Below are 17,882 nucleotides of genomic sequence, written 5' to 3' on the forward strand. Positions count from 1 at the left end.
CCCCAAAGCAGGGCTTTTCTCCTGCTGCCTTGATTTTTTGGAGGCTCCCTTGGTGCTATAGTAGTTTCCCTAGTGCTGACCCAGGATGTTTTTGTACTGTAGGTTGTGCTTGAGCCATGCTGAGAAGCTGATTTTCTCCCCTCCACCGCTGCATAGCAAATACAAAGTTCCTGGAAACTGAGGGTGAGGCTGCTAGCTTCCTTCAGTGCTGGAGGCATGTTCTCTCTTTCCTCGGGGGGGAGAGGACTGGGATAATTACTCAGACATTGCAAATAGTCAAACCAGGGCTGGACCAGGCAGCTTTGGCAGCGTCCCCTTCACTGCCTTAAGTGCTGCTGCAGGGGGAGAGCAGATGTTCTCCTAGTCCTGCTTTGGAAAATGGAACAAAGATGTCATTGGTGACCTCCTTGGGAGTGTCTTTGAGTCCAGCTTACAGACTTATTCCAGATTCCCTTGATTTTTAAAAAAATCTTCCAAGCTGTTTCCTGGCCCTGCTGGACCATTCGCAGCCAAGCTGAGGAACCTGCCTTTCACTCACAAGTGAACTGCAGTTGACTGTGTCACTGCTGTCCCTGTCCACGTGCAGTGTCACTGACAGCACTGCCAGGGGACTGACACCCAAGAGAGGGTGTGCACAGCCCAGTGACACCTGCATGATACGCCACCCTGTCTCCATCCCTTCACCCTGGTCTGCTTGGGCTGTTTCTCCCTCTGCTTTGGAGAGTTGCTGGGCACACCTCACTTGCTGGGCAATATATACAGGTGCTAATAACCAGTGGCCTGAAGGCTGTAGCATGTGCCAGCAAGCTGTTAATATCCAACAGCTATCTAATGGCATGTATGAAATCACATAATGATTTAAATCTGCATCCTACTGGGCAGACGTCTGCATCTCAATACCCATCTGGCAGGTGGCACGAATCAGCAGCCTCTTCCCTTCTGTAGAAGAAAAGATGAAGCTCAAAGTCTCTGGAGGCTGAACCTCCTCAGGATGCATCTAGGGCTATGGGAGAATGTGCCGGCAGGGCATGGGATGCACATCTGAAGCAGCTACATGGCTTGTGTGCAGGGAGGGCTCAACTCTCCAGCAGAGGCTGGGTCCTCCAGAGCCTTGCTATCGGGGCTGAACACAGTTTAATGTGGAATTGTTACCAGGAAAGCTTGGAGCACTTTTATTCAGTGTCCTGGCTCACTCAGGAGGCCTGGCTTGGGAAGGAGGGAGGAGCAGAGACATTTTGAACATAGCTTTATTTATTCTTTACTGTTAACTCCAGAAATTCAGGGTCCCTGTTAGGTGCAGAGCATAATTGTCAGCATGCTCCTTTGCTGCCAAAATGGGGTTTCCATGGTCTTACTCAAGGCAAGGAAGGGCTCTCCTCTGCAAATGTCTTCATACCCATTTCAGGGATGGACACTGGGAGTCCTACATTGTAACAAGAGGGGAAGAGTGAATTCACATGGAGTCGGTACCCTTTCCTCCATACGGGAGCATCTCCTGCTGCTATGGCCAGGGAAACTTGGTATTTCATCTTGGACACAGGAGAGGAAGAGCCTCAGGGAGACATTCAAAAGGGAATTCAATCCCATGAAAATGGTTGTCCTAGGCATTGGCTTCTGCATGTATCACTTTATCCATGACCCCTTTGGGATACAGTGAGAAACCGGTGAGTGCCCAGTTGGAGATGTGTTTTGGGCACATGGCTTCGAGACCCCTTCTGAAATGGTGGAGAGGTCCCTCTGCACTGGACAGGAGGCTCTCCATAGAGAGTTTTTCCCCTCAACCCAAAGACAGCACTGAGAGGATGCGATGTTTTAGCATAAAAATTAGCGTTTTACCATGAATGTGTTCCTTGTATTGTTTTTTAGGACTCTGAACGCTTTGAAGGGATCGACATGGATTTTAAAGAACTGGCCTATGAAGCTCAGAAAACCCCAAATGTGGTTGAGGCCACCAATAAACCACATCTGTCCCAGCAACTGGAGGACATTCAGAGTAGGTAGGTAGAAATTAAAAAATCCCAGGATTTTGGCAGAGCCTGGGATCAACTCTAATAAGTTTGTTTAACCTGTGCTCCAAGGCTTTCTTCCTAGACTGTGCATTCCTTGCATTCACAAGTTGCAGCATTTCTGATCTTTCTCGAGTCTTTTTATTTGTGATCCATCACCCTGAAGTGGAGTCTGGCTTTGTGTATGTGCAAATTCTAATCCTGAATATTGATTTGCACACATACAAAGCTAGGTATTCAGCTGGTTTTAATAACATGTGGCCTCACTGCCACCCCAAGTACAATATCTTAAATATCTATTTAGCAGTCCAAGCAGGGATATCTGCAGCAGAGCTGAGCCCATGTTCTTTAATTTATGAAATTATCTCTGTGTGTATACCCTTGACAAGGTATAACATGGCTCTCTGAGAAATACCTTAGTGTCCTGAGACGGATACACTTCTCGCTTGACATATGAGCTCGTCTACCTGGAACACATTTAAAAGTTAATATGATAGCTGTTGTGTCAGTAATAACTATCCATTTAAAATAAAGATTTATTGTATTTTTTAATCAGATAAAGCCAATGTTCCTCACAGAGGACTAGCTGCATGTTATTTATGAACTTTGTAAGCTCAGCAGCAGTTTAGCATGTAAACACCAAAAGATTCATTTTAGATCGGAGCAAACAAGTTTCCTTTCAGGCTTTGCAAACACAAAAAGCTGAGTAGGTCTGAATCAGACTTTAAAATGTGGCTCATTAGAATAAAAGCAGCTATGGAAACTTTCATCCCAGTGTGAAATCACCTGTGGCAGTTACGAGCTTGTCTAAAACAGTAGGTTAGACTGCAAATCCTTTCTAGCCTCCTTTTCCACCTGTGTTTCTGTTTTTTTATGAGGCTTCTCTGACTCTTAGGCTGTTTGATCCTTGGGAGTAGAGAGTGATCTATGAGTTACTATGTGCTATGTTGATCTGTTTGGAAAATGCTGTAGAAGACCAGCCTACAGACTCAGCTCATGTCTGGCATTTCCACATGGTAGGGGAGAAGCTGCTTGATAACCCAACGGTAGCATGAAACATGAAAGGGTATTTACCCACCTGTCCTGGGCTCTGCTTATATGCTTTGTCTCCCCAGGTTGTGTCTGTGTGAGAAGGCTTTGGCTGAATATTTGGACATGAAGAGGTTGGCCTTTCCCAGATTTTACTTCATTTCTTCTGCAGATTTATTGGATATTCTTTCCAATGGCACCAACCCACAGCTGGTAGGCCTTCTACTGCATGACGTTTGTATTTTCCAGCTGTCAGTAATGTCACGGTGAAAGATGCTGTCTTGGGACTCTTCTGTAGCTTATCCTTTCTTGAGTGCTTTTTCTCCCACCCTCACTTGGATTAATAGTAATTCTTTCACAGCTGGCCTTCATCTGTCACCTTTGAAAGGCAACACGTGCACTGTATGTTGTCTGATCTAACCCTGGTGATGCTTGCAGATGGTTCTGAAAGCATTGCACAGAGTAGAGCTGGTTTTGATGCCATAAAAACAGTGATTTTGTTTCTGCTGGGATACAGTGAGTTTGGAAGAAACCATCTTCCTTGAGGATCTCAGCCAAAACTTGTTGCTGACCTTGGATCCCCAACCTGGGGTGCTACCAAACAACATCTGCTGTTGAAAGAGCCACAGACTGGGCATTCAGATGTGGAAGTGTTGACAACTGATGCCTTAGAGAGTTCCCTTTTTTTAGACAGAAGAGCCATTTCCTAGTCAGCCACTTCTTCCTTCCCCCATGCAAAGGCCTTTGGGATGCCCTGATTATAGGGGGAGAAAAGAACACAACCTGAAAGAGGTAAGACAGCTGGTGGTCAGACAGTGGCTGTGGCCAAGGCAAGCAAGTAGATCTCCTGGGTTGCCATCCATCCCTGCACAGCTCAGAGACCAGGCTGGGTATCTGACTTCCTGCACTGGGCTTCTGCGCCATCTGACTGAGGAGGCTTCTCCTCTTCAGGCTGGGTTTCTGGGGATAGTGCCTGAATGCCATGTGTGGGGAAATCACTCCAAATATACTATTCCTCCTGTTGACTTTGGTGGATTGCTGGATCATCCTGTGGAGGAAGCAAAGAAAAGTACTGTGTTGAAATGCTCCATGGAGCAAGACACTCCTGGTGTGTTCTGTTATTCCAAACTATTTGCAGTAAAATTAAAGTAAATGTCAAGTAGGATCATACATGGATACACTCTCAGCCTTTCTGCTGTAGTTTCAAAGTCTGGTAATTCCTAGAGGAGGATTAAATACACAATTATCCTCTTGAACTGGGTATTGAACCTGTGCAGATTCAGGTGTATTCAGGGCTCCACTGGCAGGATTGCACCAAGTGCTGGAGTACATCTGAAGCCCTGCAGGCTGGCCAGAGTTCAGGAACAGACAGTAGAGATTTGTGAGCAGAAACTTCTAGATGTAAGAAAAAGTTTCTATGTTGTACTTAAGATTTGAAAGGAGTTATGCTTATCTGGGGGGAAGCTGACTGCCCATTGCTTCTCAGAGGTACTTAGCACCTTCCAGGATTTGGCCCTGCTTGAATGTGTGTAAGAAGACTACTGAGCTATGTCCACCTGCAGAACAGCTTGTGAGAAGGAGTATTGTAATCCTTTGTGAATCAGTGAGTAAGAATTAAACGGACAAGTCCACCCGTCTTTCCCTGAAAGCATTAGAGCACCAGGTGTCACGGACTGTTCTCATTTCTCATTCCACCCATGGGAGTCTGTCCATCTCCCTGTCTCTTGCTGTCATTGAGAGAGGCAGCTCCTGTCTGGGACAGCTTTGTGAGCTGACCCTTGCCATGGGAACATCAGTCCTGGGAGAAGCCCACCTTTGTTGCCAGTGGTGTGTGACACATGCAGTGATTTATTTTTGTGTTATGTAGTGATCTAGAACAAGTGTTGGTGACCTGCTCAGCTCCCAGCAGGCAGGTGGTGATGTTGAGAGCCTGCAGCAGCGATGGTAGGATCTCCCTGTTGGTATTTCAAACTCAGCCAGGTGCGAACAGGACAGAACCAAATTATTATTTTCCTTCTGGAAGAGTTCTTTTGGTCAAGATGGGGGTTCTGTAGAGGGTCTGGGTTGTTGAGCTGTTTATCATGGGTCTTGGGCAGAAATAAAGGTCTTTCTTCTTCATGGAGGAGAATTCAGGACTTTTCAATTGGCACAAAATTCATTTCTAGTAGTGAAAAAACAGAAAGGTTCATAGTGAAGAAAACTTCACAGTGTACTGAGAATAGGATGAAGTGGAGCAATGGCTAGACACCTCTCATCGCTACATGTAGGGAAAGAGGGGCTAGGAGGTCATGCAATGTTTGAATGTTTTCTGAGCTTTTGCCCTGTATGGGAGATTTCCCAATGGGGAAATATGATTTATTAAGGTATGTCTGGTTTCTAAATGATATAGAAATGGGTGGAAGTATTGGGAGAGACAGCAAGAGGCTTGAGTGGGCAGTATGCGAAGATGTGGTGCTACCAAGATGTCTAAGATCATGCTTTGTGAACATGATTGTGTCTGTGACATGTATGATCTCCATTCCACTTGTCCTGTCTCAGTCGCTTTATTTATACAATTCCTTTTGCAGGTGCAACGTCATCTTTCCAAACTCTTTGACAACTTGGCCAAGATGAAATTCCAGCTGGACTCTGAGCAAAAGACAACCAAGTTTGGCCTGGGAATGTACAGTAGAGAGGAGGAATACGTCAGCTTCAGTGAACCCTGTGACTGCAGCGGACAGGTGAGAAGGAAGACCTTGTCTACAAAACTGTCCAGTGGAGTCTGCTCTCCTGCCCCTTGTGTGGGCATCTGTTGCCAAGACATTGTAGAGCTTCACTACTCTTCTTTTATGCATGAGGAAGGCTGGAAGAGGTAGTGTGTAATTTAATTCCTCCTTACACCACAGCTCTTGGTCCCACTCTGGATAGGTCCTCACTAAGGTGGGGCATAGGTGTTGCAGTCCACAGTGAGAGAAAGGGCTGTGGCCTTTTTCTAACTAGGGATTTTATATGAATGTTTCTAAGATGTTTTGAAAGTTAGTCTTACAGCTTGTTGCAAATATCCTCAGTAAGGGAGGGGATGTAGACTGAAAATAGACTAAGCTATTCCATAGTACATCTGCATGGGTATCTTTTGAAAGAGATGACTTTTTTCCTGTTTTCCAAATCTTCCTTCTTTTATAGGATGAGTTAAAGTACGAAATTTAAGAATCAAACTACTGCTCAGCTTACCTGTCCCTGTAGTTGCACCTTTCTCCATGGACTATTATAGGAGGCTAAAGTACATAATACCAGCTACTGACCTCCCCAGTGATGGAGCTTGATGCATTTAAACTATCTTTTCAGTGAAGACTTTGCCTGTGAAATACTAAATTCAGCAGGAATTGTGTTCCCAAATTTGGCAGCAGCTTTCTCCCGCTGCTGGCCCACTGTGCCCAAGTCCCATGAGTGATTCTGTCGTGGCCTGGAGGTGGAACGTGCCGAACTAAAGTACTCATCGGTGGAGTTCATTTTGGTTTCTCCTATAGCTGGAGTTCAAGAAAAAACTGGCTTGTATTCTTGGTGTTTGGAAGTAGATGCTAATCCTGCAGTACCAGAATTGGCTAAATCCACCCAGTCTGAAGGAGGCTGTGAGGCTTGTTTAACTCAAGAGTTCAATGATTGTCACATTCCCTATCTTCACTAATTATGAAAGGAGCTTAAGAATAGCAAATGTGTTACTGTGATTTAATCTCTTCTCCAGGTTGAGGTATGGCTGAATCATGTATTAGACAGCATGAGGGCTACCGTGAGAGACGAGATGACGGAAGCCGTCATGGCTTACGAGGAGAAGCTGAGGGAACAGTGGCTCTTTGACTACCCTGCCCAGGTATCTGCCACTGTTCCTCATCTCCACTCATGCTGTCATGTGGGAAAGTTGGCGCTTGGCTTCCCCTTCAGTCCTGCCCTTCCCTTCTTTCAGTAATGACCGCTAGCTGTGGATGGGGATGTTTCTGGCCTCCACTGTGCTGTCCAGGAGGGAGGAAGGATGAGTCGTCCTTTATCCTGGCAATCTCCTGATGGAGTTTCCAGGCTAAGGTCCATGGTCTGACTGGGGCTTCAGGAAGGATACACTCTTGGCTGGGTTACAGAGTTCAGGAGCTTGGGCAGTGCCTGCTGCACCCTGTGCATCATGGGAAGTCTGTACACCCAGAGGAGCGAGAGGTGCAGCAGGAAAACGAAGCGGTGAGAAGAGTCCCTCGGGTGCACCTGACAGCCTCGTGGTCTCCAGCTCTTCCTCCTCTGCTGTGTCAGGCATGTGAAGGGTGCTGGTTTACTACTAAGTAGCTGCTAAAGGTGTCTGCCGCTGATATGATGTTTTAAATGAATGTCATGGAGCAGATCCCTGTTGTCCTGTCTGCTTGTGACTACTATATGAAAAATTTGTGTCTTGGATACTTCATCCTTGATCAGTGGATCAGACACTCTTGAACGTAAGTAAGCTCTGATGTTTTCCTGGATACTGAGCCAGCCCATTTCCCTAGGTGGCTCTTTCCTGCATCCAGATCTGGTGGACAACCGAGGTTGAGATTGCCTTTGCCAGGGTGGAGGAAGGCTACGAGAATGCGATGAAGGAATATCACAAGAAGCAAGTGACCCAGCTGAACACCCTCGTTGCCATGCTGATTGGGCATCTCTCCAAGGGTGACAGGCAGAAAATCATGACCATATGCACCATCGATGTGCACGCTCGGGACGTGGTGGCAAAGATGATAGCACAGAAGGTTTGTGTTCGCAGCTGAGCATGGTCCTGTGGGCATTGAAGCGGGGGTTATAGGAGTGATAGACCAACCACAGGCCATTCAGATCGCTGCCTGTCTCAGTGGGAGATACACAACTAAATTTACTTCTACAGTGTTTGCAGTAAGGAGGCAGAAAGCCACTGCAAGCCTGCAGTGCTGTTCTGTATCATGGCCATGCAACACCAAGGGGCTTGTTGTACTTGCCACATTCACACCAGGCATGAGAGTGTGGCCCTGTGTCCTATTGCCAAGGCACGTGTTGGTGGATGATGGCATTGTGTTGGCAGGCTGCTGGATGCAGTCTCAGTTATGTCTTTAGAAAATAAGAAAAAGCATTTGGGCTTTTCTTTTTGTAGCCTCCTTGGTCTGGGGTGGGGCCACAGGGACTCCTCTGGGACTCCCTTGTCCTGCACACCTCTCCCACACCACTCCCCTGTCCTTGACAACTGTGTGAAGCATCCAGCCATGCAGGTGGGTGGGAAGGTGCCCTGGGTGTGCTGGGTTGTGGCTTTACCCTCATCTGTGTCCTCTTGGAGGCAGTCAGGCTGCTCGCAGGGTTTCTGGCTTCAAGGCTCAGCTGGGCTTGGTGATGTCTTGGCCCAGTTTATGGTGAAGTGGTCCATCTGCTGGGCCTGCCTGCTGGTTGTGCAGAGGGCGCTGGCCATGGCTGTCCTTGTCCCCCTGTCCTCAGCCTGTTTCCCTGGTGCTGTCTGTGGCCCCTTCCCTGTCTAAACAGCCTGTGCTCCTTCTTTCACTCTGCATTGTAAGAGCCTCTTCACAGCTTGCTGCTTCTTAAATCTCCTCTTCAGGAGTCTTTTTGTGCTGCTCTTTCTCTTGGGTATTCACTTTTTCCTCTCCCACCAACATGGTTACTAATTTGGTTCCCACCCTCTACTGATGGGAAATGGGGAGGTGACATTTCTCACCACATTGCAGGGAGGTGATCTTTCTCACCATACCTGCCTTCACAGTGAGGACTAGTTCATCCCTGATGAAAACTTCATTGCGGTTGCCATTTTGGCACCTGAGCTGTGTGTGCCTGGCATCCCTGGCCTTCCCGTGATGGTGCTTGTGGGTGCATTGCAGGTAGACAATGCCCAGGCATTCATTTGGCTGTCACAGCTCCGGCACAGATGGTCGGATGAGGAACGGCACTGCTTTGCCAACATCTGTGACGCCCAGTTCCTGTACTCCTACGAATACCTTGGCAATACCCCTCGGCTTGTGATCACTCCACTGACTGACAGGTAAGTCCCCGGGAAACACCATTATAGCTGGGCTTTGCCACGCAGTTAGAGGAAGAGCTGCCAACCAAAGATGGATTTAGTTTGGACACCTGCATCTCTTTCGTTCTTTCTCCATGTCCCAGCAATCCAGTGGCAGAGCTCTAACCCTCACCTGGTTTGTGATTTGACAGTGGTACCCTCTGGGGTATCTGTGCCCCAGATCCTGGGGTGGGATTCAGCTCACAGATTAAGACACTCACTTGTGGGTGTCTGCCTGTGCACAAGATGTCCACACCCCATAGACATGGTGACTCTAGAAAGCTTTCATCCCATCTTGAAGTAGACATCTACCACTTGGTTCTGTTGTCTCAATGGGGACACCTAGGGTGAGCTGAGATGCTCTGCGATGTCCCACCTGGCTTCCAGATGCCAATCCAGAAGTGTGTAAGTCTCCTGTGGACAGACCCCTTGTCATATCTTTCCACCCTATGTGACATTGCAGTAGCCAGGAACATCTCAGGTGGCTCTAGTCACCCCTGTTAGTCAGCTGAGCCAAGCCCCTATGGATTGGCAGGTTTTGTTGGCCGTATTGACTACAGCTCTGTGGCTTATACAGGAAGTATAGACACCCACATGTTGGAACCTCCCTGGTTTCCATCAGCAGCATGATGGAGAAGCTTTGGGGCTTGCTGCAGCATTGAGTGTCTTCATTCATAGGCCATCTGAGCAGATTTCTGTCAGTGATGGGGAATGGGATCATTTGGGTTGAAGAGCACTGGGAAACAAGAGGAAAGTCTTTCAGAAAAGCTGACCTTTTCTCACACTATCTGGGACATGCCCAATATCAATGAGTGATATGAGGATCTAAAGAAAGCACAGCCCCTATGTTGAGAGGTTGGGCAGACCCCAGTGGAAGATGAGTATCTCTTGGAGAAAACACAGCTGGGCAGAATCATAGAATCATAGAATCGTTTAGGTTGGAAAAGACCTTTAAGATCATCCAGTCCAACCATTAACCTACACTACCAAGTCCACTCTAAACCAATCAAGGGTAGACTAGACTAAGGGGTAATTAATGCCAAAGAGGACTTTCAGCTTAGACATACCCTGCTCATGTACATATTTTCAGAAGAAAGGCTCTCCTGAGTGTATTGCTCTAATGCCATTTCTCTGCAGCCCAACAGTGACCTGTTGGACCAAGTCTCAGTCTCTTTCCTTTTTTCCTTCATCCTTCACCGTGAAAGATGTTACATCACCCTGACCCAGTCGCTGCACCTGACCATGAGCGGAGCACCTGCAGGCCCTGCAGGCACTGGCAAGACAGAGACTACGAAAGATTTGGGTCGAGCCCTGGGCATCATGGTGTATGTGTTTAACTGCTCGGAGCAGATGGACTACAAGGTACTGCTCCCACCTTGGCCGCAGTGCAGTTGTGTGGTGCTGGGGATGCTCGGGGCCTGATGAAACCTGAAGGATGAGAGTAATCCAGCTGAGATTGCTTTGATCCATCACCTCTCCTCAAATTCCTGCTACTTTCCTTTCTGCTGAACACATTTTTCTACTCCTCCCTTTTCTTCTCTAAGACTTGCACAAGGTTCTTCAGGAGGCAGAGACCTGAACTGTGCTTTCTGCCTCATTATGCCTTTCCCTTCCTTCCTGGAGTTAGATTCCATGTGAGATGCTTAAAAAATTTTGGCCTGTTCAGTTGAGACTGTGCTGAAACTTTGACTCTGGTCATTTCTTCTTGGCACGCTCACAGGCTGACAGGCCCTGGCATGGGAAGGGATCTGTCCTGGTTTTCTCAGGATCCTCTCCCAGAATAAGGCAAAAATATGCTGAACCTTCAGCCACTGCAGAATGCTGAATTGTTAGGCTGATACTTGCTCTCTGCCCATCTGGCACGGTACAGTGATTTTGGTAGCCTCAGATCATATTTTATTTGGCTTATGGACTCTCCCAAGAAGTGGGGCCATCAGTAATTCAGCACAAGTGACCTTTAAATGAAACTAGTGCACTGATATATCGAGAAAGTGCAATTAGCAAATCAAGTGGCAAACTCTGCAGAGCTGTAAGTATTATCATTGAGTTGTGCCTGCTGTTTCCATGCACTTTTCTAAATACCCACAATAGACTGTAAATTGCTATAAATAAACAGGCTGGGAAATAAAATCCATTTTTTGCTGAAGTTGATTCCATTTGTGATTTCACTCCTGTAATTTTTTTTTTTTCCAGTCTTGTGGGAATATTTACAAAGGCCTTTCTCAGACGGGAGCCTGGGGCTGTTTTGATGAATTTAACAGGATCTCAGTTGAGGTCCTTTCTGTGGTTGCTGTACAGGTAAGTGGAGAAATGCTCATAAATAAATACAAACAAGGCAGAGCTATGCTGCAGCCTTTGGAGCGAGGGTAAATATGGAAAGTGCATGTTGCCAGTTTCAGTTCCATGTGTAGGCAGGTGAGGGATTTTATCCCAAGATTAATCACATGAATATCACAGCACTGACAAAATGTAGCAGTGATGTGCTGCAAACATTTTTGTCACTTCTTTTCTTCCCCCGGTTACAGCGTTTGTATAGAGGCAATTCTTTATAGCATCTTTTCCCAGATCAGTATACACCATGGCTCTGTACCTATTCCTCCTGAGGAAGACATTCATGTCATTAATATGCTGTGAGATAATAGCAGTGTATCATTTTAGGGAGGAGAGCTGTCTTAACTTGTGGCTACTCAGCCTGTTGTGCAGGGAACAATTTTCATGGAGGGGAAGGGTGATGTTTGGGGCAGATCCATGGCCTGCTGGATTTTTGGGGGTTACTTATTGCTCCCAGTCAGGCATAGGTTGTGCGTCATATTCAACAAATAGGAATACATTCAAGATTAATTCTTTTAATGCTTACCTGTCACCAAGACTGTGCAGTCTTCTTTCCTTCCTTCTCTTTTGTTATGACTGTATCTGTACAGTCCAGTATATTCCAGAGTTTGTAATGAGAGCTCTGTAAAATGGCTTTGGAGGGTATTCCTGGCTGAGTGGCATAATTCCTAGGAGGAATGTGTGCAGCCCTGTGGGTGCACCGCAGTGCTCCTTGAAGCCGGTGTCAGCTGGGTGACACTTGGTAACTGGAACCTGCAGCAGATCTGCAGCCCTTGCTTACATTCTTGCCTAGGATACCCTGACAGCATGAGATTAAAGCTAGGAGAGAGCTATTTGAGCTGTGGCCGGCTATGCATAGGTGTTTTCTCTGTAGAATGATTTCTCATCTCCTCTGTAGTTTAACTGTTCAGTGCATTTTATTGGCGAGTCCTGTGTGAAGCACAGCAGCAGTCCTTGGAGGAGGGCTGGAAAGGAGACTGCCCTCCCCATCACGCTAGATAGTTCTGTTCTCTTGTGCTTATATATAATCTGGCACTTTGCCGCCTCCTTCCCTTCCTCTTACTGGCCCACGAGGAAATCTGGAAATATTTTACACAGGGGAAAGGACTGCAGGAGGAGCCACATGCCGTACCCTGCTCATGCCTGCCCAGTGGGTGGTGAGGGGGCACCCAGGGTAGTGCTGAGGGTGTGAATCCCATCTGGCAGGGGCTGAAATCTGGGGCGGCCCAGGTATAACCACAGAGCAGCAGGATGAGAGCAGGCCCTGCTACCACTTCTGGCCCTTGCTTTGAGGGAGATCTGTGTCTGGATGTTGTCCAGATCCTAAATCTCATTGGTATCCTCTGAAAATGCCAGGTAAATCCAGCTACCAGGGGCATTTGAGCAGAGAGTGGGTGCTGAACTGCACTGTCCAGACTGAGACAGCTTGGACAAGGGCAGAACCTAGTTTTGAGCCTAGGGTGACTTCAGTGCTGAAAATTGAGATGCCAAAGTATTCAAGTTCTTTTGGACCCAAGTGTCAGCTGAGTGAAGGTTTTAGGATCCCAGTGTCTGACTGAGGTGCTGAATTCTTCCTAGAACCCCTTTTGGGCTTGGTGTTGCAGAAAGAAAGATCTAGAGCCCAGAAGTTTCTGCCCTTTTGTAAATGTTTCGGTCAAAGAAGTTATTCTGAACCCCTCCATGAACTACTCACTCTTCTCATCTCTTTTCACTCATGGTACCTTATGTGGTGTCCCAGAGAAGCCCCAGGTGGCTACAGGAGTTTATGTATTGTTCCCTCTCAATTTCTCTTCCATCAGGTTCTAGTTTAAATTGTCATTGAAAAAAGTCTTCAAGGATCTTAAAATAAAAAGGGAAGCTAAACAAAAGAAGCCCAGGTATGACTCAAACTGCTAATGATTCCCTCACTCCTGGCTGGAGCATGGCATCTGAAGAAAGCAGCACGTCTGTCATTCCATCATCATGTCTCCTGGCTGCTATTAGGAGTGTAACCATGGCAATATTTAATTGGCTGTCTTAGTCATGCAGCTAATGTTGATGAGGTTCCTTACAGAGAAAAATTTGATTAATTGCTTAACTTTAAGATGGCAAACAGCAGTAAGGTTAGAGTAGTGAATATAGAGAGATTTCTCCCTCACTGAAGTGCTGTTTGCAAGAAGGTGATCTAGCTTTAATAAACTTCCTCTCTGTGGAAGGTAAAAAATAAGAACAATAAAGCTGTAATCAGGCAAATATAAAAGGCAATACAATATTAGTGAGTGAAGGTGTTAGGGGAGGTCTTACAGCTTCTGCCTTGTGGTTTTGGTTTTAAATTAAGCATCTGATGTCCCAAAATCTTTAAAAGGAATGCCAAGTGATCAGTTTACAATTGAGCTGAGGCCAAGTTTATTGGGAAATGCTGCTTCTCTTCTGGGCCTAGGCAAGGAAAAGAGCAGGTGCAGGAGGGTTTTTGGCTGTCATGAAGAGCAGTGGTGTGTGGGGAGGGGTGGAGATGGGTGGAGAGAACCGGGGGCCTGTATTGTGTCAGACTCTTGGGACTGCATTTGCGTGTTGGCTGTGTTGTGGATGCCTGGACAGCCCTGCATCTCATCTCGGGCATCTGGCCTCCTGCTAGATTGGGAAGTTGAAAGAGATGATTTCGCCTTTCATGGTGTTTTTGCTGTGAGATGTGCTGAGAAGTGTCCCACAGGTGATGTCAAAAGCCAAGGTGAGATGTAGGCAGCTTTGGAGGCGTTTCCTTCTCCTGAGCTGCTCTTCCTCACCGACATCCAGTATTGTCTTTTGGAGCAATGGTGCAAATTCTTGCAGTTCCTTTGTAGTTTGACTGCCCAGTCTCTTCAGCTCTCTTTTCCGCTTTGTCAGATTTTGATTGTGATGGGGGATTGATATTGCCACACAGATTTACTCCAAAAAGTGTATAAAGGTTTATATGGTCAGTAAAAAACCAAAACAAAACAGTGATAAGCCCCCGTCATCATGAGGCCAAGTGTAAGGAAGGAAGCACTGTTGTCTGCTGTGTTTTTCGTAACTGAACACCAATGCTATAACACTGTCTTGATTCCTAGGTGAAGAGTGTGCAGGATGCAATACGGGAGAAGAAGAAATCCTTCAATTTTCTTGGAGAAGACGTTAACTTAGTTTCCTCAGTAGGCATTTTCATCACCATGAACCCTGGTTATGCAGGGAGAACTGAGCTACCTGAGAATTTAAAAGCTCTCTTCAGGTGAGTCCAGGTCAAGGTTTGTGACCTGTATTATAAGACTGGCAGAAATTGTCTTTTTGGAACATCCAGGCTTGATGTTATTTCCTTGGGGAATTCACTTGCACTGGGGATTTGCAGATAGTTTTTTTGGCCTTGTGCAACAACTCTGGGTCTGGGAAGGCACAGGCAGGGCAAAGGAACTCTGTCCCTTGTGATGGGAAAGGCCATGTGTGACCTGGCTCACTGGAGAAGACCTGAAAGATAAAGTGGCAAATCCACTGCCCTTAAGACCTGTAGTCAAGAAATACTTGTTCTGCAGTCTTGTCTTCCCTATCTTTTTAGGCCGTGCGCAATGGTTGTGCCAGACTTTGAGCTGATCTGTGAAATTATGTTGGTGGCTGAGGGATTCATTGATGCCCGGGCATTAGCCAGGAAGTTCATTACTCTGTACCAACGCTGCAAAGAGCTCCTGTCCAAGCAGGTGAGCCCGCTTCTGTGGTTGGATGGTACAATAGAGCCTGTTGATATCCAAACCCAACACTCTGCCACTCATCTCTGTGGCTAAAGCTTCACAGCTTTTATTTAGCAACTACATTTGTGCTAGCTGCTGAGAGGAGGCTTGTGATCATCAGAGAAATGAAATTTTCAAACTGCTTTACTGGAGGATCTGTAGGGACAAAGACACTTGACCGGCTGCATTAATGGGACAGATTTTTCAATGGGCTCAAATGACACCATGTTTGGAGGTTTTCTTGTTCCAGTGACCCTTTGCTTTCCATTCTCCTAGTTCCTATTGATTTTCCTGCCTGCAAGGGGTTTATGATGTCTGTCTCTCTCTAAGTTCAGCCTAACAGTTCCCTGTTGTGTCAGGTGTTGACCAAGTAGGATCACTTTCAGTGCAAAGCTCTAATTAATCAGATTTTTCCTTGTCATCATTTGCATGGATAAAGCTGGTTCCAGAGAAGAGTTGAATCAGGACTCCAGATGGAAAACCTGATCTTGGCTGTGCCAGCATGAGGCTGGGTGGGAGATGCCTTGTCACAGAAACTTTGTGTTGTGTCTTGGAGATCTTGGTGGAAGCCATGGCCTCCCACACAAAGCAGTCAGCTGTTGAGCTGTGCTCTGGAGGTTCTTAACAGTGCAGAAATGTAAAGAGTTGCTTGTTGGCTTCAGAGTTCCTCTCATGCCTCTTTGTGGCTCTTTTTCAGCAATGCTCATCTTATGCCCTGCTTGGTGGACTGCCTCTGGGACCAAACACGCCTGGTAATCTTGTGATGGGCAGGATGGAGAAACTTGGGTATTTGGGGCTTCATAATGGACTAACAAATCTTTCACCTTGGTGGCTCCTGCAGATCCAGTGGTCTGGCTGGCCTTGCTTTAGCTGCGTTATGATTTAGGTGAAACAAATTGCTTATGTCTTCAGAGTGCAAGTCCTACTGCTGTCTTACTGCCAACTCTGAGCCCTCGTGATGGTATAAACAGCTAAATTATTTGACTCTCCAATACTGTCCCTGATGGGAATCCCACCTACCGAAATGGAAATCGGGTAACTCAGGCTGGTGGAGGTCTCTGGCCACAATGCAAATAACAGATTTGGATGTATTTTCATTGCTGACTTGTCTGGCAGTTTGGATCTGCTGGTTCTTACCCCTGGATGGTGGTATACTGTCTAAGCATAAACTCAACCCTCCTTTTTTTATTTTTTTTTTCCCCCCATGTAGGATCACTACGACTGGGGCTTGCGTGCAATCAAGTCAGTGCTAGTTGTCGCTGGCTCCCTCAAACGAGATGACCCAGGGCGACCCGAAGACCAGGTTCTGATGCGCTCACTTCGTGACTTTAACATCCCCAAGATTGTGACCGATGATGTGCCGGTGTTTATGGGGCTGATTGGGGATCTTTTCCCTGCGCTGGATGTGCCTCGGAAGCGTGACCTGAATTTTGAGTCATTTGTGAGGCAGGCTGTGCTGGACCTCCGGCTGCAGGCTGAGGACAACTTTGTGCTCAAAGTAAGACCAAGTGATCTTCTGCTGTACCACCATCAAATCATTTGGGTTTTCTGAACCGTATTTGCTTCTACAAAGAAGGCTCTGCACAATATTCCCCTTGCAGGCACACCTTGATGGAGGACAGAGTTAGCTATGCTGGGTCTGATGCAGTTGCACCTGCCCCTAAAGCCAGCACTGGCTCGGCCCCTAAGTTTAAAGGGTCTAACTCTTGTAGACTCATGAAAGTGTGGCCCCAGGAGAGCAGAGCCTCATCGGCTGATGGCTGTCAGATGTAAATAGTGCTGAATGTTTGTCTGCAGGCTGAGGATTTCATCCATTGTAATTGGAGTGGCTAGACCAAACTCATTGCCAAATCCGTTTGTGTCTCTGGGTCACATCTTTCTAAAGAAGAGGCCCAATGGGCTATTTTGTAGATCTGAACTTCAGTTTGGCATCTTTGTCTACAATTTGGGAGTGTTTTTTCTCAGGTGGTGCAGCTGGAGGAGCTGCTGACAGTTCGGCACTCTGTCTTCGTGGTGGGTAATGCAGGCACGGGCAAGTCTCAGGTGATGAGATCCCTGAACAAGACTTACCAGATAATGAAGCAACGTCCTGTCTGGACAGACCTCAACCCCAAGGCAGTCACCAACGATGAGCTTTTTGGCATCATTAACCCAGCAACAAGAGAATGGAAAGATGGTAAATGTCTTTTCATGCCTGAATCTGTAGATAAAGAAGGATATTTTTAATGAACTTCCTGGGCAGCAGCAGGATGACTGGTTCTTTGTATGCAGGCCTGAAAGCCCAGGCGCTTGTCTGTTGCTCACAGCCATGTGAGAGTTTGTTGTTGAAAGGATACATAGGATGTGTTAGCTTTTTGATCTTCAGATGGGAAGTATAGCATAAACCTGCTTTATCCTATTGCCATAAGGATAACTATTATGTCCATTAATACCAACACTTACCAGTTCCTAAATGGGGCAGGCAGTTTTTTGGGGTTGGCTGGACCAGTGATAGAAGAGAGTTCCCTCCTGTCCTATGGTGTGCATTGGGGCCCCACAAAATGTGCCATCCCCAGGTTTCCATATCTGGTAGCACACACGCAGCAGCCTTAAAGTGGTATTTTTCTATTTACTATTGCTGCCTGATCTCTGTAGTACACTAGCATTTGACAGTCTGTTGATCCCAATTGCTCCTGAGGAAGATAAGATGAGCATTTAAAACTTGCTGAACAATTACAGAAATCTGGAGTAAAAATGTTTGGTTCATAGAATCATAGAATCGTTTACTTTGGAAAAGAC

General features: G+C 46.6%; 1 protein-coding gene across 1 annotated transcript in view; it reads left to right on the forward strand.

Annotated features, from left to right (window-relative positions):
• DNAH9 (dynein axonemal heavy chain 9) overlaps window positions 1-17,882 on the forward strand; it is a 228,024-nt gene that overhangs the window by 35,144 nt on the left and 174,998 nt on the right. Inside the window, exons 21-32 of the mRNA XM_075720144.1 lie at window positions 1,867-1,997; window positions 3,122-3,248; window positions 5,603-5,755; window positions 6,757-6,882; window positions 7,538-7,777; window positions 8,882-9,042; window positions 10,266-10,422; window positions 11,254-11,358; window positions 14,457-14,614; window positions 14,936-15,074; window positions 16,315-16,602; window positions 17,070-17,280. Of these exons, the coding sequence (XP_075576259.1) occupies window positions 1,867-1,997; window positions 3,122-3,248; window positions 5,603-5,755; window positions 6,757-6,882; window positions 7,538-7,777; window positions 8,882-9,042; window positions 10,266-10,422; window positions 11,254-11,358; window positions 14,457-14,614; window positions 14,936-15,074; window positions 16,315-16,602; window positions 17,070-17,280 (1,996 nt within the window). The remainder of the gene's footprint in view (window positions 1-1,866; window positions 1,998-3,121; window positions 3,249-5,602; window positions 5,756-6,756; window positions 6,883-7,537; window positions 7,778-8,881; window positions 9,043-10,265; window positions 10,423-11,253; window positions 11,359-14,456; window positions 14,615-14,935; window positions 15,075-16,314; window positions 16,603-17,069; window positions 17,281-17,882) is intronic.

The sequence above is a fragment of the Pelecanus crispus genome, chromosome 12, assembly GCF_030463565.1.
Source record: "Pelecanus crispus isolate bPelCri1 chromosome 12, bPelCri1.pri, whole genome shotgun sequence".
NCBI lineage: Eukaryota > Metazoa > Chordata > Aves > Pelecaniformes > Pelecanidae > Pelecanus > Pelecanus crispus.